The sequence below is a fragment of the Apostichopus japonicus genome, chromosome 4 (genome assembly GCF_037975245.1).
Source record: "Apostichopus japonicus isolate 1M-3 chromosome 4, ASM3797524v1, whole genome shotgun sequence".
NCBI lineage: Eukaryota > Metazoa > Echinodermata > Holothuroidea > Aspidochirotida > Stichopodidae > Apostichopus > Apostichopus japonicus.
This window is the reverse complement of record NC_092564.1, coordinates 28,812,523-28,837,960: the sequence shown is the minus strand read 5'-3', so window position 1 is coordinate 28,837,960 and position 25,438 is coordinate 28,812,523. Positions and strand designations below refer to the sequence as shown.

Here is a 25,438-nt window from a genome sequence, read left to right as displayed (position 1 = left end):
CTAATGTAACCATGTTGTGATGTTGCTGGTTTATTTCCTTATATACCGAGACTCTGAATCTATGTTTATTTATTATGTAATCATGTTGTGATGTTGCTGGTTTATTTCCTTATATACCGAGACTCTGAATCTATGTATATTTATTATGTAATCATGTTGTGATGCTGCTGGTTTATTTCCTTATATATCGAGACTCTGAGTGTATGTATATCTATTATGTAATCATGTTGTGATGCTGCTGGTTTATTTCCTTATATACCAAGACTCTGAATCTATGTATATTTATTATGTAATCATGTTGTGATGCTGCTGGTTTATTTCCTTATATATCGAGACTCTGAGTCTATGTATATCTATTATGTAATCATGTTGTGATGCTGCTGGTTTATTTCCTTATATACCAAGACTCTGAATCTATGTATATTTATTACGTAATCATGTTGTGATGCTGCTGGTGTATTTCCTTATATATCGAGACTCTGAGTCTATGTATATCTATAATGTAATGTTGTGATGTTGCTGGTTTATTTCCTTATATATTGAGACTCTGAGTCTATGTATATCTATTATGTAATCGTGTTGTGATGCTGCTGGTTTATTTCCTTATATATCAAGACTCTGAGTGTATGCATATCTATTATGTAATCATGTTGTGATGTTGCTGGTTTATTTATTTATGTATCGAGACTCTGAGTCTATGTATATCTATAATGTAATCATGTTGTGATATTGCTGGTCTATTACCTTATATACCGAGACTCTGAATCTATGTATATTTATTATGTAATCATGTTGTGATGCTGCTGGTTTATTTCCTTATATATCGAGACTCTGAGTGTATGTATATCTATTATGTAATCATGTTGTGATGCTGCTGGTTTATTTCCTTATATATCAAGACTCTGAGTCTATGTATATCTATTATGTAATCATGTTGTGATGCTGCTGGTTTATTTCCTTATATATCGAGACTCTGAGTGTATGTATATCTATTATGTAATCATGTTGTGATGCTGCTGGTTTATTTCCTTATATATCAAGACTCTGAGTCTATGTATATCTATTATGTAATCATGTTGTGATGCTGCTGGTTTATTTCCTTATATATCGAGACTCTGAGTGTATGTATATCTATTATGTAATCATGTTGTGATGTTGCTGGTTTATTTCCTTATATATCGAGACTCTGAGTGTATGTATATCTATTATGTAATCATGTTGTGATGCTGCTGGTTTATTTCCTTATATATCGAGACTCTGAGTGTATGTATATCTATTATGTAATCATGTTGTGATGCTGCTGGTTTATTTCCTTATATATCGAGACTCTGAGTGTATGCATATCTATTATGTAATCATGTTGTGATGCTGCTGGTTTATTTCCTTATATATCGAGACTCTGAGTGTATGTATATCTATTATGTAATCATGTTGTGATGTTGCTGGTTTATTTCCTTATATATCAAGACTCTGAATCTATGTATATCTATTATGTAATCATGTTGTGATGCTGCTGGTTTATTTCCTTATATATCGAGACTCTGAGTGTATGTATATCTATTATGTAATCATGTTGTGATGCTGCTGGTTTATTTCCTTATATATCGAGACTCTGAGTCTATGTATATCTATTATGTAATCATGTTGTGTTGCTGCTGGTTTATTCCTTAAATATCGAGACTCTGAGTCTATGTATATCTATAAGACATTCACAATAACAAGACTAAACTACAGACTGTATCCCTTCTGATGTCTGCAGTTGGTGTTGTTAACAGATACAAGCTCTTCAGTAGGTGTGGCTGTATAGTGAGAAAAATATTGAATTGACAGCTAATAAAACAATAGTGCTTCAACAACTTCATACCTTAGCAGTGTATAGAACACTTTGCTACCACAGGAATGCTAATGGTTAAATCATACCTATTGTATACAGGCTGTGAGTTGTTTTGGTTCTGAGTTTTCATCTCATCCATCCAAATATAGTTTTTGATGGTGAGATGGAGATCTCATCATGAACGATGAAGCACTTAACAGTTTCTACAAACGTGTCATGGAACCAACAGGCAAAGATGTGAAGCAGTTATATACATCAACATACTGTATAACCAGCAAAATACATTGAGGTTTCAATGACTTCAATACAATAGGTGACCTCAAATGGCCATTAGACTCCACCAAAAACAATAGGGTTCTTGCACTCAATATGGGGCATCTAGATGCCACGTATGAGGTTCATCAAAGCTTCCCATCTTGAGATATTGTGCTTACAAGGTTTTCAGTTTGACCACTGGTGAACTCCAATGACCTTTGAATTATGGTCACTTAATTTACTTCCATGCAGCTTCTAATTTTGAAAAATTGAAAATGAAATCACCCCTAGCCTGTACATGGGCAGTATTACTGCATACAAATATCATTATTATCACAGAAAAGCCAAGCTTGCATACTGTCGACACAGCCTATGTTCTATACTCTTCTTCTTCCTGCTTGGTGCCCGAGGACTAACCCTCCTCAGCCTACCGTCTCTACAGCAGGCAGGCCTACTCAATCCATCTTCAACATAGAAATTGTCTGTTACAAGTGATTACAACTCATTTGTTGAGGGCTGGGATATCAATCCTTGAGAATATTGTTCTATCCTTTGTGTTGTGTAGTCATAACTTTTGTCAAATGTAAAGCTTAAGTTAAATCCCATCCCCTCCCCCCCCCCCCCAAAGTCATGCGCAGTAAGTAATGGAGCCTAACATATACATTGTTGGTGCAATGTAGTTCTGTGTGAAGAATGTGTTTGTAAACAGTAAAGTATGGATGCAATGAGTACAAAGTGGAATTTGTGAGTTTTCAAAGTTGTAAATCAGTGGCCTAGAAAACTAAACAACAAGCAGACTAAAATGATTTTATAATTAAAAGTAGTTTCTAAAGTAGCTAGGCCGAGTAAACAAACATATAACAGCAACATGTTGTCATGGAACCTTTCTTCGGTTCTGTGGTCGTGCTGTCACTGTTCAGACAACGTACAATCGTAACAACCGCTACCATAAACCTTGCCGCCTCTGAACCAATCTGAGACCATTCTGTAAAAGTATTCTTTGAGACAATGGCATACCATTAATGGCTCACACACCGTAAGGTTAAAGGAAGAATGAATTCTGTAAAGATTAAATACCTTGGTAAGTTTCTCCGTCGGCAACTGTTGCTTCTACTTTACTGTTATTGTTGTTCTCCTCCATATGGAGGGCCATCCTTAACTGAGCTCCATCTTTCTCCTCCGGCCTGTCTGCCTCACGATTGTCACCGTTATCTAAAAGCTCCAATTTACTGTCTGTATCACTGATGATGTTTTTCTGTCCATCTAAAGAAAAATATATAAAATCAAATGGGTGACCACATTCAACACATAGGGATGTCCCACCCACCCTAAATAATTCTAAAAGATCATAAACTGTGTTTACTGTAGCAACTGGCACTTGAGTATTTAGGACAACATGATATACATTTAGGGTAACTCAACAGGCTATTAGCTTACTAACATACATTAAACCACAGTTGAAAGAACTTTCTGAGTTACACCAATTGTGAACTGATGTTTGAAGAAAAGTTATGTGGGCTTGGCTGACTCAAATTGGCAACAAAAAGACAATAGTCTGGTCTCACTTTGAGATCTAGTAACAGTTACCATCCCATCTTCTCCATCTATCCATCCCTTTCCTGCCATTGCTAACCACCAAGCTAAAAGAAGCTAGCTTTGAGCTCATTTGAACATTTTGAAAATTGACAATTTGAAAATTCCAAAAATAAGCACCACCAAAATTAGAACATAGCAAACTTGTAATTCTTGCACAGATTGCGATTCCTATTCTTGGTTACAGCTCATTAATTTTTATGTCTGTGTGAACCAGTTACAGAAATGACAACCCCCTGAGATCCTGTCACTCTGGACAAATTTGTCCTCTTGAATATTATGGAAGCTTATCTGGAACTTCCATTCCATAAGAATTTGGGTTAGCTCTGCTTTGAACTGAAATGGCCCTTCCTCCTCATTTCTCAGAAAACCTCTCAGACTGGCAGAGTTCATTGACTGCTTTAGTATATATCAGTTATCAGATGCAATCAGACATTCCCTTTAATAAATAATTAAAGCAGATTAACACTGGCTGAAGCCCATTCAATTAAAATTTCCTCTCAGATGACAAATAAACAGAGAATCTTGAAACTTATTCTTGGGCAAAACTAGAAGAGGTGATGCATTCTTTAACTTTTGACCTCTTCATGCTCACTTGGCTAAAGTGAAGATCAACATGGGCAAATGTTTGAAATAGAAATGTACTTAACCCTTTTCCAGACGGGGGGTGGGGAAAACAATTAGGGTCTGTGGGCACTTATCTTGTTAGGGCTGGCTATAAAGGTTAGGGACAACTTCTCTATTAGGAAGTTGATTTAGATCAATAGGGAACAATATTTGGAATTGATAATTTTTAAAAAAATGCCAAATATATGCAAATTATAATATGCAAATTAGGATGCACTTTTGTTTTAATTGGAAAACATCAAAATACAATAAAATCACTAATGACTTCAAAATTGACTTCAAATTGTATGATAAAGGTTCTTCTGGGGTTGCTCTTTCAGATGATACCTTATTTTCTGAAATCTGTTTAGGATTGACAGAGTTATGACTGATTTCATTTAGTACAAATGTTGTTTACTTTGTTTACTTTCTACAATTACAGCCTAACGTTGGCATAACGTTAGGCCTAGCCTAGCCTTTTTTGTAAACAATGCTATTGAACTTACAATTTCTGGATCCTCAAAGGACCGAACCTTGATAAACTGGTTCGACCAGAAGGTCGTGGACCTCATCATCAATTGTATCGGTATCTGACCAATCGTCCCACATCTCTAGGGCCTATTGGGCCGTAAATTTGGGGACGCTGTGTGCAGCCATGCCCTATTTACGTAAAAAGTCCATTGAGCTGTACACTAAACACTCAGTGGAACAGTATTGCGCAGATCGGCGGTTGCTATCGACTTACAAAGGAATGGGAGGGCGCTATGCCATAACTATCAATTACAAATAAGACAGTGGCCTAAATATCTAAAGTAAGAAGAAAAAAACACGTACGTAGGTTGAAGCGTTCGGGAACAAGTGCTTTTTCAAAAATGAACGGATTTGGACGATTTTGGTGTCAAATTACAGGAAATTTCAAGGACATTTGCATTTTTCTCAGAACTCTCTATAGATATATTCCTGAAATGCTCAGGATATGTTCAAAACATGTTAGGGTTTATACCAAATATAACGGGGGGGGGGGGGGTTTGTTCAACTCTTACTTTCTGTCACGATTTTTATGAAGAGAACATCGATTTTTAGCCAAATTACGTCATTTTCAGATTGACCTTTGACCTTTGAGCCCCACCCACTAAAAAAAAATCACAGTTACCCCCCTTTATATTTGTTTTATACACAAACGTATGGTCATAGCTACATTTAAATACCTAAATGAATGTTGTAGGATGTAAGATGGCTGAGTACTATTTTGTTTAAATTCAATGATTATTTTAGTCGATATCGACCAAAATAGCGGAACAGCACATTTACTTGTGCCCATTCAGAAACTGAATCTGAGCAGGCTTAAATGACTCTTTCATTTTGGTTATAACTGACATCATATGGCATTATGGTTGTCAACAACTTTTGAAACAATTCACAATTCAGTCAACTATGGAGCGTAAATGGATTTGGACGATTTTGGTGTCAAATTACAGGAAATTTCAAGGACATTTGCATTTTTCTCAGAACTCTCTATAGATATATTCCTGAAATGCTCAGAATATGTTCAAAACATGTTAGGGTTTATACCAAATATAATGGGGGGGGGGGGGTTTGTTCAACTCTTACTTTCTGTCACGATTTTTATGAAGCGAACATCGATTTTTAGCCAAATTACGTCATTTTCAGATTGACCTTTGAGCCCCACCCACTAAAAAAAAATCACAGTTACCCCCCTTTATATTTGTTTTATACACAAACGTATGGTCATAGCTACATTTAAATACCTAAATGAATGTTGTAGGATGTAAGATGGCTGAGTACTATTTTGTTTAAATTCAATGATTATTTTAGTCGATATCGACCAAAATAGCGGAACAGCACATTTACTTGTGCCCATTCAGAAACTGAATCTGAGCAGGCTTAAATGACTCTTTCATTTTGGTTATAACTGACATCATATGGCATTATGGTTGTCAACAACTTTTGAAACAATTCACAATTCAGTCAAATATGGAGCGTAAATGACCCTTGACCTTTTATTCTTGCACAAGTTTTCTGCATCTCACCAACTGACCAATGCCCCCAATTTTATCCAGATCTGTTTAAATCATCACTGGGAGGAGAAAGCATTTAATGTGTTTCATTTTTTGACCTCAACTATCCCTCATAACACATTGGATCTTCTTTATCATAATTACAAAGTAGTAAACATCAATGAAAACCTTAATTTGCATAAAAGCTTGGACAACATTGATGAATATACATGTATGAAACGACCTATGTGCCATGGCCTTTTGAACAACTGATTAGACAGGCAGACAAACAAGCTGTCATGGCAACAGTTTCATTAGCTTTTAAAGCCAATAGAGTAAAGCAGTGACTAGAATCACATTCTATGGTAAACCCTAATATGATGATGTGAAAAGAATATCAATTTTTTGGCTCTGATCCAACTTTCCACTCACTGACAAATGTAATTCCTGCCAAAGGAAGTGTTTCGTTCGAGCTACATGAGAGACAATATGCTACATTTCTTGGGTATCAACAGAAATGTGGTAACTATTGTTTTCTGCAGAAACAAGTAACAATTTTTGCAGTGTTTTTGCTTTGATTGTTTGCTTAGTTAACACAAGTTGCACTTTAAGAGGGTATACTAACATTACACTCACTTTTCTACCTATTCAATGATATTCCAGTTTCTTGATACACATCTCAAAGAACAGACCACAGATGGCAATTTCTTAACAAATGTGAAAGGAATGTTTGCAGGTCCTGATGTTTTTTCTGTGTTTTTACATGCAAGTCTCGTACACACTGGTTTATCAGTATAGTAGTTATGCAGTTGACCTATTTGACCCCCGCATAATTGATAGGATTCTTGCACAGACCTATTGACCATCCGCATAATTGATAGGATTCTTGCACAGACCTATTGACCCCCGCATAATTGATAGGATTCTTGCACAGACCTATTGACCCCCGCATAATTGATAGGATTCTTGCACAGACCTATTGACCCCCGCATAATTGATGGGATTCTTGCACAGACCTATTGACCCCTGCATAATTGATAGGATTCTTGCACAGACCTATTGACCCTCCGCATAATTGATAGGATTCTTGCACAGACCTATTGACCCCTGCATAATTGATAGGATTCTTGCACAGACCTATTGACCCCGCATAATTGATAGGATTCTTGCACAGACATATTGACCCTCCGCATAATTGATAGGATTCTTGCACAGACCTATTGACCCTCCGCATAATTGATAGGATTCTTGCACAGACCTATTGACCCTCCGCATAATTGATAGGATTCTTGCACAGACCTATTGACCCTCCGCATAATTGATAGGATTCTTGCACAGACATATTGACCCTCCGCATAATTGATAGGATTCTTGCACAGACCTATTGACCCTCCGCATAATTGATAGGATTCTTGCACAGACCTATTGACCCCCGCATAATTGATAGGATTCTTGCACAGACCTATGACCCCCGCATAATTGATAGGATTCTTGCACAGACCTATTGACCCCTGCATAATTGATAGGATTCTTGCACAGACATATTGACCCTCCGCATAATTGATAGGATTCTTGCACAGACCTATTGACCCTCCCCATAATTGATAGGATTCTTGCACAGACCTATTGACCCCCGCATAATTGATAGGATTCTTGCACAGACCTATTGACCCTCCGCATAATTGATAGGATTCTTGCACAGACATATTGACCCTCCGCATAATTGATAGGGTTCTTGCACAGACCTATTGACCCTCCGCATAATTGATAGGATTCTTGCACAGACCTATTGACCCCCGCATAATTGATAGGATTCTTGCACAGACCTAACATGGATTTATACAATCAGAGTATGAATTTCATCCAAGCTTTACTCTTGAGATTATCATATTTACAGGTTTTCAGACTTTGACCTACAGATGTAATATCCACTAACCTTTGACCTCGGCACATAAAATAAGGTCCAGCTACTCACAAAGATGCATCCACATACCAAGTACAAGCATGAATCACCATGTTGTTTCTTAACTATAGTGTTTACAAGCCAAAGTGTGACACACACAAGCCAATTACCATCTAATAGATCTATACCTTTCACCTTCAGCAAGAAATCAATTTGTTTTTGATTGATCAAACTTATTTCAAGATATGGGAGGCAATAAACATCCCTAATTCATGGATGCCAGCATCCTTTCAGGGCAAGATGGTGATATGAGTAAACATTGCAGTACACTAGGTGAAGTGTGAAGACTGTAAAGATGACAAACCAGTTTTATCCCCAAAATACTGGTAGAAAGGGGAGAAAATTGTCCCAAATAGTGATGTCCTTGGAGGGCTGCATGAGTCGGCAACATCTTGGTCAAAATTGTGATTTGACAGATCAGAGCTCTTCATATCTGTGTAAGACAAACGTGTAAACTGGTTGCAGAGCTGTATGGCTAGCTTCAAAGAAATTTTTGCAAATAATTCTTCAGATGCAGAAATGTGGATAACAATTTCTTCTGCAGTTACCATTCTTACAAGTTGTACCTACAGTATGCATGTCAAACAATTCTATTGGTTGGTTTAATATTTTTTACTTTAACCAATGTTTGCTCCTTTACTGTTAACTACTTTTATACAAACTCAATTCAGCAGTCCATTGACAGATCAATGTTTGTAAGTTTGAGATTCACATTACTATCCCAAAGAAACACTACAGATATTGTTGTGGAAACCACATGTCAGTTACCCTTCTCGAGAAATTGAGTTACAAGATTTTCACACTTTGACCTCTGGTGACCCCAAAGGACCTTTGACCTCAATCAACAACAGTAGGATCTTCCTCTCAATATAAGGCATCCATAAGCAAGGCATGAAGTTAGTCAGGTACCCTTCTTTAGATATCTTGTTTACTATGTTTTGACTTTCACCTCTGGTGGCTATAATGACCTTTGACCTCTACCAAAACGATAGGGTTCTTCCTCTCAATATGGGGCATCCACATGCAAGTATGAGATCGATAGCATGTTCCCTTCTTGAGATAAGGTTTACAAGCAAGGCATTTCAAGCACATAAATAGATGCATGCTACAGTACACACACAGACATACACGCACAAGTACACACGCCATCATGACGGCATAGGTTTCTCTTGCTGTTTACAGGATGCAGGTCTGGCATATTAATACTCATCAACTAGCACTTTTCTGAGTTGAACACTAACAGCCAGCGTAAAATAGCTGCATGTAAATTCCAACAGAGCATAAAAGATATGAAGACTGTGATTCATATGCTAGCATGGTTGACAATCGTTAAGTATGAGTCATACTCCTAGACTGAGGAGCTAAATACAGTGTTGTACACAATATGTGGGTATGGTCTATGTGTAATCAAGTTGCTTGTGTGTTTTTACATGGACAGTATCAGAGGGATCTTCAAGTAGAATTGGTAACACAACAGCTAAGACATGTACTGTATGGGGAGAATGGTGATGGGATGAGGGGGGTGGGGGGTTGGATGGTTAGGTGTCCATTGTCTGATACAGGCTAACTGGAGGATCTGAATAAATAAATTCAGGTTTAAGAAAGGAATTTCAAGATAAACACTCATTTTAATAGTTTACTCATATTGAAATACATCAGTGAGGTATATAGCAGGGCATGTCCAGCGGGAACCAAGTACTCAAGGAATCTTTTAAACAAGCCCCAAACTGACAACAAAGAAAACCAAGACGTTTAGTGGTTCTGTTGTCCAGACATATTCATAGTGTGGTAAGCCATACATGTTAATAGTCACAAAATGCTCACCAATGTGATGCAGGATTATCTATTGACTAATGTGGCAACATATAAAGGAAGGTACCAGGAATCAGTTATCATGTTGACATAAACAGAAAGCCTGTTGGCTTTTGTGACTTCTTGCCATACAATGTGCTCAAAATTCAAAATAACTATTTGACTAATGTAGAGCAAGTGAGCAATTTGTCCAAGAATTAAGTCAGAACCAGAAAAGATCAGAGATTTCCAGCTCTTATTTCCTTCACTGGTAAGGATTTTACAGTATAGAATGTTTATTCCACAAAGTTTTAATATCCAGAAAACAACAGTCTTCCTAGATGAAATACTGATCATATAGATCATGAATAGAAGAACATTTTCTTTTACCAAGTTTGAGCTAGGAAATCACCTATGCTACAGAAATATCCCTTTAATAATTGTTTTTAATGAATGAGAGTTACATGACATTATTTATACACTGTGAAATATTTTCACAACCTACTGTACTACCAAAGCAAAAGTCATCTAGTATAAATCACAGAGAAAATGGCAAATTTGGAGCCCTTTTGAGATAACCTGTTGACCCTGTAACACTCCGAGGGCAAAGAATGATAAGAGCAGTTTCAGTGCATGTTTAAAGCAACACTCTAAAGCAGATTTTATTTCCTGGATGATTGTATGTTTTGTTGAAGTCCCATAGAGAACCATCACAACACTTAACTAAACTGAATTTGACCAACTATGTTCAAAACAAGAAAATTTTAGCCTTGGAGAATTCACATATTTATTGTAGCTTTAAGTTTGGAGTTATCATGTTTAAAGGTTTTCAGACTTTGACACCTGTCGACCTTACGTGAACTTTGACCTCTACCAATTTCAATAGGGTTTTTTGCACTCACCAAGCTGTATCTAACTACCAAGTATGACATTGATTCAACCTGTGTTTGTTGAGATATCATGTTTACCAGCTGTTTTTGACAATTTCCCATTGAACCCTACCCACCCATAAATCATAATGAGGTAAACTTCTTGTTGCAAAGAACATGTCCTTACTATGTAGTTTACATCACCATACCATCTATAAACTAAATCACACATCACGCATGAAGATACATTGACATTTTACAAATTTTATGGTAAGCACCGCCCTCTTATTAATATTCATGATGAGGACCACAAACAATATTGTCAATTATGAGATCAGCTGATCTTGATTGCAATGTGATGTCAGGTTTACACCTTACATCACATACACACACTAACACATATTTACATGCACTGACTTTACTGCATAGGGTTAAGGCACACTGAGAAGTCAAACAACCCATTCAGTACAGTTATTCCTACCTGCTACACCTGTGGTAGTGTTGTTATTATTGTCATCAGGTTCTTGCCGGGGAGGTTTCCTACACACTGGAGTCGATGCAATCATATCTCCAGGACAACCAACCTCACTGTACTCTCCCTTTGTTAAGCCGTTGCTATTCTGCAGCTAAAGCAGAGAAACAAGTCATACTTAGAGTGATGGGAAGCAAGCAATTAAAGCAATCTACCAACACAGACTATGAACAGTTGCATTATCATGTACAGTATCAAGATGTAAAAGTTACCTAGGGCCTCTAGCTCTCTCATGAGAACATATTAAATAACTCTGTACCAGATATCATAGCCTTCTAAAGACAACACACTGTTGAACAAACATGATAACATTTGTGACAAAAACAAGAGTTGTGCATCACTCACCAGCAACTAAAGTTTATTTCAAACTAAATTATTTGCAAATCAAGCCTATGATTTTCACCAATTCAACATCGCAAAGCCCCCCCCTCCCCGGCCCCCACCAATAACAAACAAGAGCATCAATGACGCAGTATCTCAATACTCGAAGTTTTAATTTTGATTCCTAATTTCAAATCTTTGCTCTGTCTCTACAATTATCAATCATGGTACAACAAATATATAACTTGCATTTTTGCTACTTTGCCACGAATAGTCTCTGCAGGTTACACTTTATCCTGCTAGTCTTGCCTTTAGCGCTCATTACCTGTTAGTCGAAAGAACGACGTTGCAAGGTTTAGTAATGTCATAGAATATTTAAGAACTTGTTTTTTATGTGGTATCCTTCATCTTGGGTCAGTCTCTGTTGGACTTTTTGGTCATATAGTTTGACGTCAATGACAACGGCCAAATTAGAAGAGGCGAACAACTCCACCAGATTCTTGATGCCTGCCTTGAGAGCTAGGCCTATTGACCTACTGTATGTTACTGTAGACTGCAGTGGTGACTACCATCAAAACTGTGTCCACTTCTAGATATCAAAACAACCCACGTTTTTCCATCTCAATTTTTCTGACATGAAGATTTCATGGATTTATGACTTGGAAAAATAATGTAAAAGAAGATTACAAGTTTTTATATGCAAGTGATGGGTGGCCTCTTCCTCCCCTAATAGCCACCTCAGTTCCTCTCCATTTTGTTATTTTATTTTAATTCTTTGTACATTTGATGTCAAACATTACAGGTTCAAAAGAAAGCTAAACATACTTCTTATAACCTTATACATCTTATATCCTTATAAATAAAACATAACCTTATACAATTTTTATAGTCTTATAAAAGTTGTGATGCTATGGCCGGCTCCTCTTTTATACGTACCCATCAACAAACTTACCCTGGTCCTTCCTAGGAAGAGCTGTCTGAACACCAGTACAATGCTAATGTGGCTATCACTGAAAGCCTAATAGACCTAGGGGGCCTAGGCTAGGCCTATATATATATTTTTTTAAATGCACTAGGCCTACAGTAAGTAGCCTTCAGAAATACAAGAATGTGTATACGTAATTATACAAAATACATGAAGGGCAATCAAACAAACTTATCATGGCCCTTGCTCTGAAAAGCTACCTGAACACCAGTACTATCCTTAAATGGAGGTTACAAAAACGAAGGCCTGATATAAAATGCACTTATATGTAATTAGCATGCAATACACTACACCTGGCGTACCTAACTACAATACAAAAATTGGTCGAGAGGGTAGCCATTTTCGTATATCTAACATGTAGCTGCCATGAGTCATAGCCAATCTGCTACAAAACAGACTTGGGGGCGGGGCTTAATCATCAAAAACGGACCTTTTTACTAAAAGTAGGGGCGGCAGCTCAGTGTTCTTTTAAGAAAGAAAAATCATTTAAACATCAAATAAAGCAAATAAAAGCCATAAAATGTCATATACAGCTGGTAAAATTCTTATTAATACCTACCTGTAAACAACAAATGAAAGTTTAAAATGTTAATAAAATATATAATACGTAGGACCCTATCTTAGACGATACCACTGTTGACAGACAATTCTATTCTATTCTCTTTCATAAAACATAAGTTTTGGAGCGTGTGCAAAAATGGGTTGTTTAAACTGGATTTCAGACCAAATTGGCCCGATTTGGACATAAATCGGTGAAAAAGTCATAGAATGAGATAAAATTCTCGAATAAAAAATAGTAACTTTTGTTGGCCTATATGATATATGCTTGCTCTGAAAATTCCAGAGAAAAAGAACTTTATATGAAGACGCTGAAAAATTTTTAAGAGAGGAGAGAGTCCCACTTACTGTTACAATATCTCTATACATGTAATGTATTGAGATAAAAACTTTTTAGCCACTCTTAGATCTGTGACAAAATTTGATCTAATTACATTTTGTAGGTTCTGTATTTTGTGTGTGTTTTTTTTTTGAAGGCTGATGTCCAGCTTCACACATAACAGCTGCTGTCCGTCCATACTCTAGCACCTGACAAGGTTGCACTCATAAAGTACACAGATCTTTGCCATCACAGATGTCACAAGTTAAACAACTATGGATCCTTCTCACCCACCCACTTCAAAGCTGAACAACTTACAAAAGATGCATCACCATTGCAGTGCACTACACCATCCCCAATCTCTCCATTACAGCTGCTCCTTGTTTCTGCCATTTTCATTGCTTCCACACAATCCTTGGCACATGCTGAAATTCCTGGGAACCTCCTAGCGACTTTGTTCTGATTACGAGAGGATCGCCTGCGACGGCGCCTTGACATGGTCGCAACTTTGCCTGACTGAAGAAAATAGAAATAGAGCGGAATAAAAGGAAAAGACAAGGCAACATTTAGTGTTTCTGATGCCTATACATATTCATGGTTCTGATGCCTATACATATTCATAGTGTGGTAAGCTAAACATATTAAAGGAGAAATAAACCCTACCTTTTTGCTGCTTAGAGGATACCGTTTTGCAGTACGCTCTTGTCGACAGAAGCAACACGAATGCATGAAAATGTTTCTTTCGAACTTAAAAATCGATTGAATTGTCACCCATGGCATCCGCCATGTTTGTTTGATATTCCGACTTTCATGGCATATAAGCGAGCCCATATCGCATTTCAACAGGAAAAGGATTGCCAATTCCAACAATCATTAAAATTGCACAAGCAAAAGGAAAGAATATATTGTTAGATAAAGTCTACTTTTCATTTATAATACATTCTAAAGTTGTTTAACAGTAGAACAAATATTTTTCAAGTGTAAATGTGTGTTTTTATTGAAATATCAAGGGTTTTACAACAGTTGTTAATTACACGACGTTGAAATCTATCTAACATATCCTACAATAACGATAAATAAGGCAATATCTAGTCAAATGTTTCTTCCCAAACACTTTCCGGACTCGGGATTTATAAATAATAAAAAGAGAACATGGATGCATTTGGACTTGACTGCTATCAATTCGCTGACCTCATTTTCAAAGTGCCCTCATTATTAAAATTAACATATTGGCCGCCAACACAGTAGGTGTGAAAAAATAATTAGAAAATTCCTGGCAATTTTGGGAATGGTAGTTTTGACTAGTTATTTCACAGAGGGTGTAAAAATATTAGTCTCTACTATGAGGTCACTGCAAAACACCACAGTTTCGGTTTCGGTTTCAGTTTTAGTTTCCTATTCCAGTATAAATAGCATAAAATACAGTTTATGAAATGGAGAGTATGAAAAGTTATGATACAAAAATAACAATAAAATGGAAAGCGATTAAAGACATTTGAAAGGTAAATAACACAATCAACAGTTTTGAAAATTTAAAGATGAACAAAGTGATTTTTCAGCATCGACGAAAAATTACGATTTTATTCAAGAGTATTCTAGTTGGTTTCCATATTACACATGTGAAATTTCAAGTCAATCCGATGTTGGGAAAGGCTTGAAAAAAATTCCTAAACTCGTTGATTTTTTAAACAAAAATTGGGCTTTTCGCGAACAGCAACATGATGATCACGTGATCTACAGTGACATGTGAAGTCATTATGATGATAACAAAGGAGCTCGGCGTAGTGTACTTCAGCAGTGTGCACTTAGTGTGTAAGTTTAGTTGCAACCTACTCTATATTGGACTCGACAAACAACCTAAACCAGAGAGGAATTTGATACACTGCGTGAGACATTTAACGGTCTAATTTTAATAAGGTGTTATTGTTCCTGCTTTTTCTTGTCGTTTTAGTGAAGCCGACTGCCCCAATGTAAATTACGGAATAATCGGTCATAGAGCCATCTCGGGCCCAATTGAAATATGCGTGTGGCAAGGTCACTAAAGTAAAAAAAGTTTGAAAGATTGATGCTTTTATGCCGCATTATTTATATATATCCCGATAAATGCAACAGTAAGTGTTGGAACTGGAAGACATGTCAGACGTGAACAACCTACAGTAATGACTATGTGAGGAGAGAATCCACGTGCAAATTTCAATTGGGGCATGGACGTCGCTTAGGCAGAGTTTTTTTGGGCAGAGATGTGTTCATACCCTCCAAACCACTTTAAATGTAATACGAATAGGAAATGTGTGTATGCTCGAGCGAAACAAAACATTGTGTAAGTATTACTTACGGTAGCGCACACTGTCACTTATGTTTGCACGGTGTGAAAGTACCTTTTGCGGACCTACGTGAAGTTGGGCTAGAATACGATTCCTCCAGAAGCCCAAACCACGAGGCATGCATGTGAATAAACGCAATAGGCATTGCATGTAGTGAGAAAATTGTTCGAGCTAGACTAACTACTCGATTGAGTTCAAATGCGGTTGTATTTCAAGCTCAATGAAACCTTTCTGTTGGATTTAATGACGCACGGAACAAGGAACGTTTATGTTTTACAGTAGGCCTAGTGCATACAAGCGAATCTACTTTGTTTAGAACTTTGGATTTTCTTTCGGATGTTATACTAAACTACGTTTGAGACTATCATCACTATTGTTATTGTGCCAGTTTGACTGGTAAGGGAGCACATTCATACATCACTCTGTATAAAACCCGCCAAAACGTGATCTTGAGATTTACGTGACTTTGGGTCAGCTTGCGAGTTACCTCTTCAGATATTGGGAAATCGTTGCGAAATCGCCGCAAATTTCGTAAAAAAAAAACTTGTAAACATTTGGTGAAGAAATCAAGAAACACCATGATACTCATTATCTATTTATGTCTTGAAAATTACGCCGGAAAAAAACAGTTATGCTGACACGAAATGCACGCACAGCTCCGTACTGAACAGTTCACAACAGAAAAGATCATCACAATGACGTCATTCACTGGCCTGAGGGCTGTTCAAGGTCGTTGCAGTGTTTGTAAATTCCTAAATTACGGAGACGAAAAAACGATGTTTTAATTCCCTTTTTTATAACTTTCCGGTGTGCTATTTGGAAAATTAAAAAAATATGTTGCTTGGTAACATATAAACTAAATTATATATGAAAATGAGAGATTTTTTTCCTGTCACTATCGTTCTACTTTAAGATAAACTGGGAATGATGAGGAAAAATAAAAAATGGATTCATTAAATCAAATCATTTAAAATTCCATTTTGAATCAAAATATATGTGTCCTCACCTCTAACCTGAAAAACGTGACAAGATATGTTAATGGAGATACAATGTAGTAAACTCTTAGCAATATGTTAGAAATATAACTGGTGAAAGTTAGTTTGTCATCAATGCGAACACCCAAGTATATAGCTTCAGACACACGTTCAACCGTCGAATCGTCAATTACTAGGTTTTCTGACTTTACTTTAATGAGACCTTCATGCTTGATGTTTTTGTTCCCAAAAACCATTTCCTTTAATATTCATAAACAACAAAATGAAGAGGGATTATGTATTGACTAATGCGGCAACATATTTAAGGTACCAGAAATCAGTTTACCACAAAGTCTATTTAAAGACATTGTATGAGAACTGATACATGCATGAATATTGATGAGGTCAAATTTTATGATCTCATAAGCATGTGCTATATCTATGTACTGTAGAACATATGTATAAAGCTAATTAGACATACTATTTCAAACATATCTGATTAAGATTTTTATGTTCACTGATTAATATTCCTGATATGCACACAAAACACAACGAAGATGATTGTATGGATGTACAGTGGTCGTGTGACAAACCTAATATGTTAACTTGGATCCATGAAAATCATTTAACATTTGGTTCTTGTCTTGTGCCAAAGCTATTTCTTGCAATTTGATGAATATTAACAACAGGAAGATAGAAATATAATTTTAATGTGCTTATTTGGTATACCAACATCAATTCACCATACCAGATTTTACATTATAAGCCCTGCCCATTCATTAATATTCAGGGTGGGAACTCATCACAGGACATCTACAGGGTACCTACTAAGAGTGACATTGATTCAACTTGTGGTTGTTGAGATATCCTGTTTATAAACAAGCTGATTTTGTAGTTGTAGTTACATCACCATACCCAATATGAACTAAATCGGACATACAGTTGAAGAGGTACAGTATTGATATGTTCAGAAGTTTAAATCGAGCCCCACCCACTCATTAATATGCAAGATAGCCCTACCAAAGACAGTAGGGATCATCTACTGACCATGACAAACATGTATACCAAATATGATATCAATCGAATATTTCCTTCTTGAGATCTACTGTGTTAACAAGCTAGGCTGTCACATACACACATACATACACGCCTACACACATACTCCCATACACACATACATGTATGTATGCTAACTTGACTGCATAGGTTCCAATGGATGCCAAAGCATCTGAACCAAAAAGAAACAAAGATGACAGAAATTGCTAGATACTTTTGGTTCATTGCTTTCAAACACTGCCAGAAAAGAATACTTCAGAATAGTTCCATATTCTTTGTAAATAAACCTCAAAATACAAAACAACAACAAATGAATTTGCTTATAAGTTATCTGTTTTACAGATTCATAGAAAATAGTCTCTGAGTAAAATCCCCACCCCAAGAATTATCTACAGTAGCAGTATATACATAACTGTGACATACAACACGTTCTCCTGAATTTACAATACTTTGTGAAGGCCTCTTTCACTGCGTTGTTTAAGTAAAGCCCAGCCAACCCTACATATAATAATATTTCAGACCGTTTAGACACAGTCATATCAATTGTAACAGTACTTGTAACAGAGTAACGATAGAGAAGTCTGACAGACAGTATCAAGAACTAAATAATGAAACATTTAAAAGAATTATGGGTGTTGAAATCTAGAACATGCTCAATATGAATGAGACACTCACTCTATGAATGATAAAGTAGTTCTGATATGTGAGTAAGCCAACTCTTGGAGTGAAGAGTGACTAATATCTACAACTATATACTTTAGAATGTTGTTCATGTCTAATAAGCAGATTATGCTCAACTTAACTCATCTCATAGAGGCAGGTCCAAGCTAGTTGCACTGTGTGCATTACAGAAATTTAAATCTGTCTCAAGGTTACAAGAAAAACATATTCCAGAACCTTTTGTGGTTTTTATAACTTTTATAACTACCACTTTATTACAAACGAATACAAAAATTTACGGTAACATTAATTGGTTTATATCTGATATATTATGCAGCGTGACATATGGAACAAACAAAAACTGTTTTTACACCAAAACACTGAAGCCAAAAAAGTTCTGAGAGTAAAAAGTGCAGCAATCAAGCCAATATCACTGATGTATAGCCTTAACATTTAAAGTACTATGATTGCACAAAATCAACTTAAAAAAATATCAAGTGATTGTGGTACTGTGACAACACGACTGATAAAAAACAAGTGATGTCAGTGGTAATATTTCCATATAAAAATGAACTATAAAAATTGACTTTGTTTCTGGATGTTTACTTAATGTATAGGTGCATGCTTCAAGGTCTAAGATCCATCAGGATAGGCTCCCATAGAGTGATCTGTCCACGCTGATATGTCTACTTTTCTACAATCTCACGTTGAAGCAATGTCCTTGGAAGTCTGTAGCTTCCCTATGGAACATGATAAACTGTACAAAAGTATTGCCTATCTATTAAACACTGGTACAAAAACATCAATAACACTGAAAGTAACTATAAATCCTTTAAACATGTTCCTTTACGAAACTCACACAAATGAGATGGAAATCTTCCCAATCATCATCTTAACTACATAGCTACTGTACTGTACATCTACTATGGTGCAGAGTTAGCAGTTATATTATGATTGACCATATATTTCATAATTCATAATTTTGAAATGTTTTGGGAGGTTTTGTTGACTTGTCCATAAACAGATCATATGCCTACATAAGTACACAATTAAATCACCAAGTCTGGCATACAGTAGGTGTACCTGTATGACCTCTGACCTTTAAGCCTCATGCAGAGTATCTTGTTCCTTCCAAATCCAGTCAGCTGCTGGGTGGGATCAATACTCCTACACTAAACACAACATCAGATCATCTCTTATGGAACTCACATGCAGGCTTTTTACAACACTATATTAAATCCCGACAGAATTTCAGACAATATTAGTCCGTTTCTAAACCAACTTCATATTATTGCAGCCAAAGTTAACTATTTATCACCAGTGCTTTATCAATTGTAAATTACAGTAGGTCAGTGCACCTATAGAGGTGCCATGTAAAGTTGTAAACCAATACTTTAAGCTGCTTGCCTCAAAATAACTTTTAAAAAAACGGATTTGGTGTTCAGAAAGAATTAAGGCATGATATGCAACATAGGATATGTTGTTATCTATGATAAGGCTAAAGCCTTACAAGATGTACAGTAATGCTGTCCTCTGGTTTGTCCATACACACTCAATACTGACAGTATAGAAATTAACACCAAACAATTGAAATACCAGTAACATTTAAATACATGCCAATACCTGCTATGGACACTTGCACATACCCATGCCAACTGAATGTACTATACTATATACTATACTGAATATAAAGTCATTACGTGTGTTTTGAAAAAAGGAAATACATCAGATAATGTTTGATCTTATGTTTTTGCTTGTCTTTCAATGTACCACCAGTGTTGTTAATGGATGATCTATGTCATGTGATGACTGAAAATGGCGGTGAACGAAAATGATGTAAAGACGGTAAAATCTTGAAAAACTGGCTTTGGTTATAAGAGCTGGACCATGCCTAGATGTGAGTTTAGTAATGAATATGCAACACTATACAGTGACGATGTCACTGGTGTAACACATGCATGCTACTCAAGGTTTAGTTTAAGATTCCAAATTTGAGTTAAAGCTGCTCGATTTCAAGTTGTAGTTCTTAAGCCCTTGTGGGATTCTACCACAATCATGGTCGCGCATGGTCGCGTAGCGTTGTAACATTAACTGCCTCATGTAACTGCCTCATGGCCCGTATTCCTTTACTAAGCCCCATGGTCGGTCAGCAGTATTCCGTACTGATAATGGTAATGCATTGGTAAGGTATGCATACAGTACATATATACACGCTACACACGAATCCTGTTAGATAGTACTTAGGCTGTACTAGTAGTGATACCCGTTGCTTTCTGCTAGATTTAACTTTTCCTATATGTTAGGTTTTATCATGGGAAAACTATTTTCATACCATAGGACTTTGGAATTTGAGTAAAACTTACAACATCATTTGGCAACACTGACCAAATGCATGCTCCTCCTTTAAAGCATTTTTCTAATTGCCTACCAAACTTAAGAAAACTAGTGGCTGAGAATTTTTAAATTCCCAGAAAGAATATCAATTTCAAACATTTCATGCTGTTCTGCACAACTCAAGGTTGCATATCTAGGCCTATGTGGAGGTAAAACCAACATTTTTCTTACCACCTTTCACTCCCTAAAGCTCAGCGAAGTGGTCCCAATTGGAAGGAATTCTTACCCATATACAGGGTTACAGATGTCATACAATAACAACAAATTTTGTATTTCACCCAACTTATCTGCAAATTCGGCCAGTTGGGTCACAGAAAAACTGGCAAATCGGCTTCATAATCCTTCACAAAAATTATGTTGGACTTCATCCAAGTACATCAAACTCTTTTAAGGAACGTCACCCTAAGCTAGAGCTGGGCTAGCCTACAGTAATGTCAGCTAGATCCACTCTCTAACTCCCTCTTCCCCTCACATGGAGAGTGTCACCCTGTGAGCATGATGGTATTACATCCCATGAGTATTACAAGTCCCTGCAAGTCCTTACAATCTCCACCACACAAATAATTAGTGTTGGTAATATCTACTATGAAGGTCTGCAACAGTAGGAGTAAAGTAGGTAAACAGCTAGCTGGTGGACTGAATGAAACAACAACTGTGCCAACTACAGTAATAGCACAGTTCAACAGAAAGGCAATGAAGCATTCCAAAAGTGGTATGATTGGTTGGTTGGTGTTGTCAATGAATTTGCTATACTACTACTACACAACACACAATGATCTTGCATCATGCACCAGTGGCCTGATATACTGTATCATACCACAGACAAGGAGCAGACAGCCAGGAGGAGCATACAACAGACAAGGAGCAGACAACCTGCCAAGAGTCTGTAGTACTTAGTAATTCCTTGCCAAGATTTCTATGACAGCATATAATGTAGACTGTACACAAGCTCGTCCAAGCTCCACTTTTGGAGATATCCTGTTGACAGTTTCAGACTTTGGCCAAGTCACTGTTGACTTCCACTAGTTTCCATGGGTTTCTTGTGTACTCACTACTATGGATCTACATACAGTGTACCAAGTATTAGTTCTGCCACTTCCACTTTTACTACACAGTTGTTGCGTTTCACAATATTTTCCAAGTTTACCTTTGCTGACCCCAAATGACCTTGACATCCATAAATCAAGGGTATCTACACATCAAGCATGAATTTCATCCAAGCTTGTACTGTAGGTTATCATGCATTTATTAGTTATTGCGTTTACAAGCAGGCCTCATATTAACATAATTTATGCACACACTCCCACAGGCCATCACCATCCCATGGATTCTGTTTGCCTATGGCAAAGTATCTAAAGGTGTAGGGATGTTTTAACTCTCAGTTTCTTGTGTGTGGTTTTGCAACACATACTGCACGAATCCAATATATGAATGAATTTTAACAAAAGTAACAACCTGCATATTCCATTCATAAATCAATTTTCAGTCAGATATAATACAGCAATATTCCTATGCCAACAAAAAATGACAAGTCAACTGAAATATGATCTTGTGTAAAAATTTATTCAAACAGCAGGGATGATCTCAATAGCAATTAAGCCAGAAGTTAACTGCACTGTAAAGTAGATGATAGGACATCCACATGCACCCCAGCAAGGAGCCCAACAAGATCTGCTTACATTATCTCAAATTGCTACCAATTATGATAGGATACTCACATTGAAACAGAAATACTAAGGACAGCAGCGTGCAGAGAGCTTTATTCTATGTACACAATGTTAATGGGCACTGCCTAAAGGTATGCAGCAGTACACTACTACTATACCTGCTAGATGTCCTACATTTATCATGGCATATATCACTTTATAGCAGCTAGATAGAGTACTACTACTGTACACAGTAATTCAGCTGATCAGTGTACTACATGCACAACTATACAACAACATGGTCAAATTGTGAACAGCTTCAGCGGATATAGTATTCAAATGCATGAGACTCTTTGGCATGAAGCCAAAACTAAAAACAGCCTGCTTTCTTTGGTGCATGAACAATATTAGCAGCAGCCACTGTGCTAACAGGTTTCTATGATAGGACATGCAAGTTGTACAGAGCACTCTTGTGTCAAGACATACAATATAACAAAGACAAAATATTGATAGTAGTTGTTAGGTACAGTATGAGCCAATTAGTCAAAGTCAACTTGTCATGTCATTCATGAAACTAATACCAATGATTAAGGCAAGCAAGCAGGTATAGGAAAAGACTTACTGTACACTTTGGACTATCAAGCAGGCAATGTCCATAAACAATACAATGGTCACATCTTATACATTGTTAAACACAATTTACTGTGGTAGAGTGTGGAAAATGTTAAACTGAAATTAATGGAGTAATATCCCAGGGAAATTGAGGTAGAGCTTGACAACACATTAGGCTAATAATATATTCACTGTTTGGCATTGCCAATTCAAACCAGTCACTTGACCAATCAGCATTTAACATCAAAACTAGAGCAGGGCACAGTCCTGATAATTAGAATCAATGGTTATAACACTGATAATTGTAAAATCCATCCAGTTGGATGTACACTTTCATACTGCGCAGCCTTGCAACATTAACTTGGGTGCATTAAATGTGTTTATGAAAAACATGAAGTTTTTGTTCTGCTAGTATTACTGTCACATTAAGTACAGTTTGCTATCATAACCCATATTTCAACTGCTAAAGTGCTATTCATGTCTAAGCTCTCATTCAGAGAAACTATGGGCTTAAATTGATGTGTCCCATCTATCTCACAAATTTTTGACTTGTTTTTTTCAATTACATTTGAAGCCTGGTGTTCTGTTCCTTTGTTTTCAAGAAATGTACCATATGGGCATTACAATTATAAATTAGAATGACCCTTTGAAGCAAACATCAGCTGATTATACAGTAAACCTGATCAACACAGTATTTGGTCCTCATTGTTACAATGCATAATACACACAATCTTTAGATCCAATCAGGGTTGCAAGTTTAATGTAAACTGCTGTACCTCCCAAGGCTGAAAAATGAAAATACTAGCAACTCTAGTGTATAACTGCATATTCCCCATACCTGGGATAACTAATGACCCATGAAAACCTTAGTACATGCTGCTTAGACACTGATAAGAATACACATTATAAACAACTTGACAGCACATTGTGCAGCACGTGATGAAACTTTTACGAGGAGGATGTTGCTATGACACACAGTAGTATCCTAAACTGGAAATGTCTTCAGCTTGGGCACAATGACGATGTCTCGTGATGAAGAAAGTGCCCAGCATACATAAAGTGTAGCAAAACATATGACACAGAGAGGAGGACACTAGATCAATGCACTTATCACTATCACAGAACAACTGCAACAAAGTGCAATTCACTCATCAATGTTGTGAATATCAAACCATAAACCACCGATAGCTAATAAGAGTGATTAAAGCATCCAAACCCTATCAATTCCTTACAGATTAAAAGCAAATCAGGAAATATTAGACAGAAAAGCCTAAACCAAACAAAGTAGCCACCAAGTTAAATCTTTCCAAGATGGTCTCCTTACCTTGTAAACCTAACTACTGTTAATGGAAAGAGGTTGTACTGTACTTTCATACACACATCCCGAGAGAACATCTCCTATGATAAGATGCTAAAGGAACGAACTAGAAGTGAATTTCAAGCATGACCATACCTATGTATGAAAGACTGGCTAAATGTTGCAAATGATCAGCTAAATTAAACTGGTTGCTTGGCAGCTTCCAGGTGAGTAATTAGACCGGTCTGCCAACAACAGCACACTGCTTCTCCATTTGTTCAACACAGAATTGTGTGTGGATTTAAGTACTAAGTGAAGGTGGGTTCAATATATGATGAATGTAGCTATATCATCATGCCACATATAGCGATAGTGGAAATTTCAGTAAGCATACTGGTGAAAATTCAGTTCTCTGTTAACAGTGCATATATGCATATTCATACTGTGTGCTGCAGTATGTGTCTGGCGAAACATGGGGCATGTGGTGGGGTTTTAGCATGCAAGTTTAGGAAATTTGTAGTTAACACAGATGTGTGAACTTGTAATATCAATCGGTTAACTGACAAAAGAAACAGTTGTCCGAGATACATCTTGGAGTTACATGTATGAAACTTTGCATTTCAGCCTGACATACTTCAAACTGGTATTCAATTGGGACTGAGGGACCTACTATATCATGAACCTTTGCATTGTAAAAAGTATTGCGCAAGTTATCTGTATGCATTTAGTTATTGGCCAATCTTTACTGTAGCACTAGTGGTCTAGTATCAGTAAATATAGGTACAATGTACATCAACTGCCAATACTTACTGGCGGCCATTGTATATGTTG

At 36.7% G+C, this 25,438-nt stretch overlaps 1 protein-coding gene across 4 annotated transcripts in view; it reads right to left on the bottom strand.

The window, feature by feature from the left end:
• The window catches only part of LOC139967065 (CTD small phosphatase-like protein 2), a 39,418-nt gene that overhangs the window by 10,526 nt on the left and 3,454 nt on the right, over positions 1-25,438 (bottom strand). For 2 of the 4 annotated variants that reach the window (XM_071970747.1, XM_071970744.1), the window contains exons 2-5: positions 13,963-14,160; positions 11,411-11,555; positions 8,574-8,702; positions 3,167-3,352 (exon numbers count right to left, since the gene is read on the bottom strand). In XM_071970747.1, coding sequence (XP_071826848.1) covers positions 3,167-3,352; positions 8,574-8,702; positions 11,411-11,555; positions 13,963-14,142 — 640 coding nt within the window. In that variant the 5' untranslated portion in view covers positions 14,143-14,160. Of the gene's footprint in view, positions 1-3,166; positions 3,353-8,573; positions 8,703-11,410; positions 11,556-13,962; positions 14,161-21,223; positions 21,948-25,438 lie in introns of those variants that run through there. The other 2 variants (XM_071970745.1, XM_071970746.1) reach the window with 2 other exon arrangements.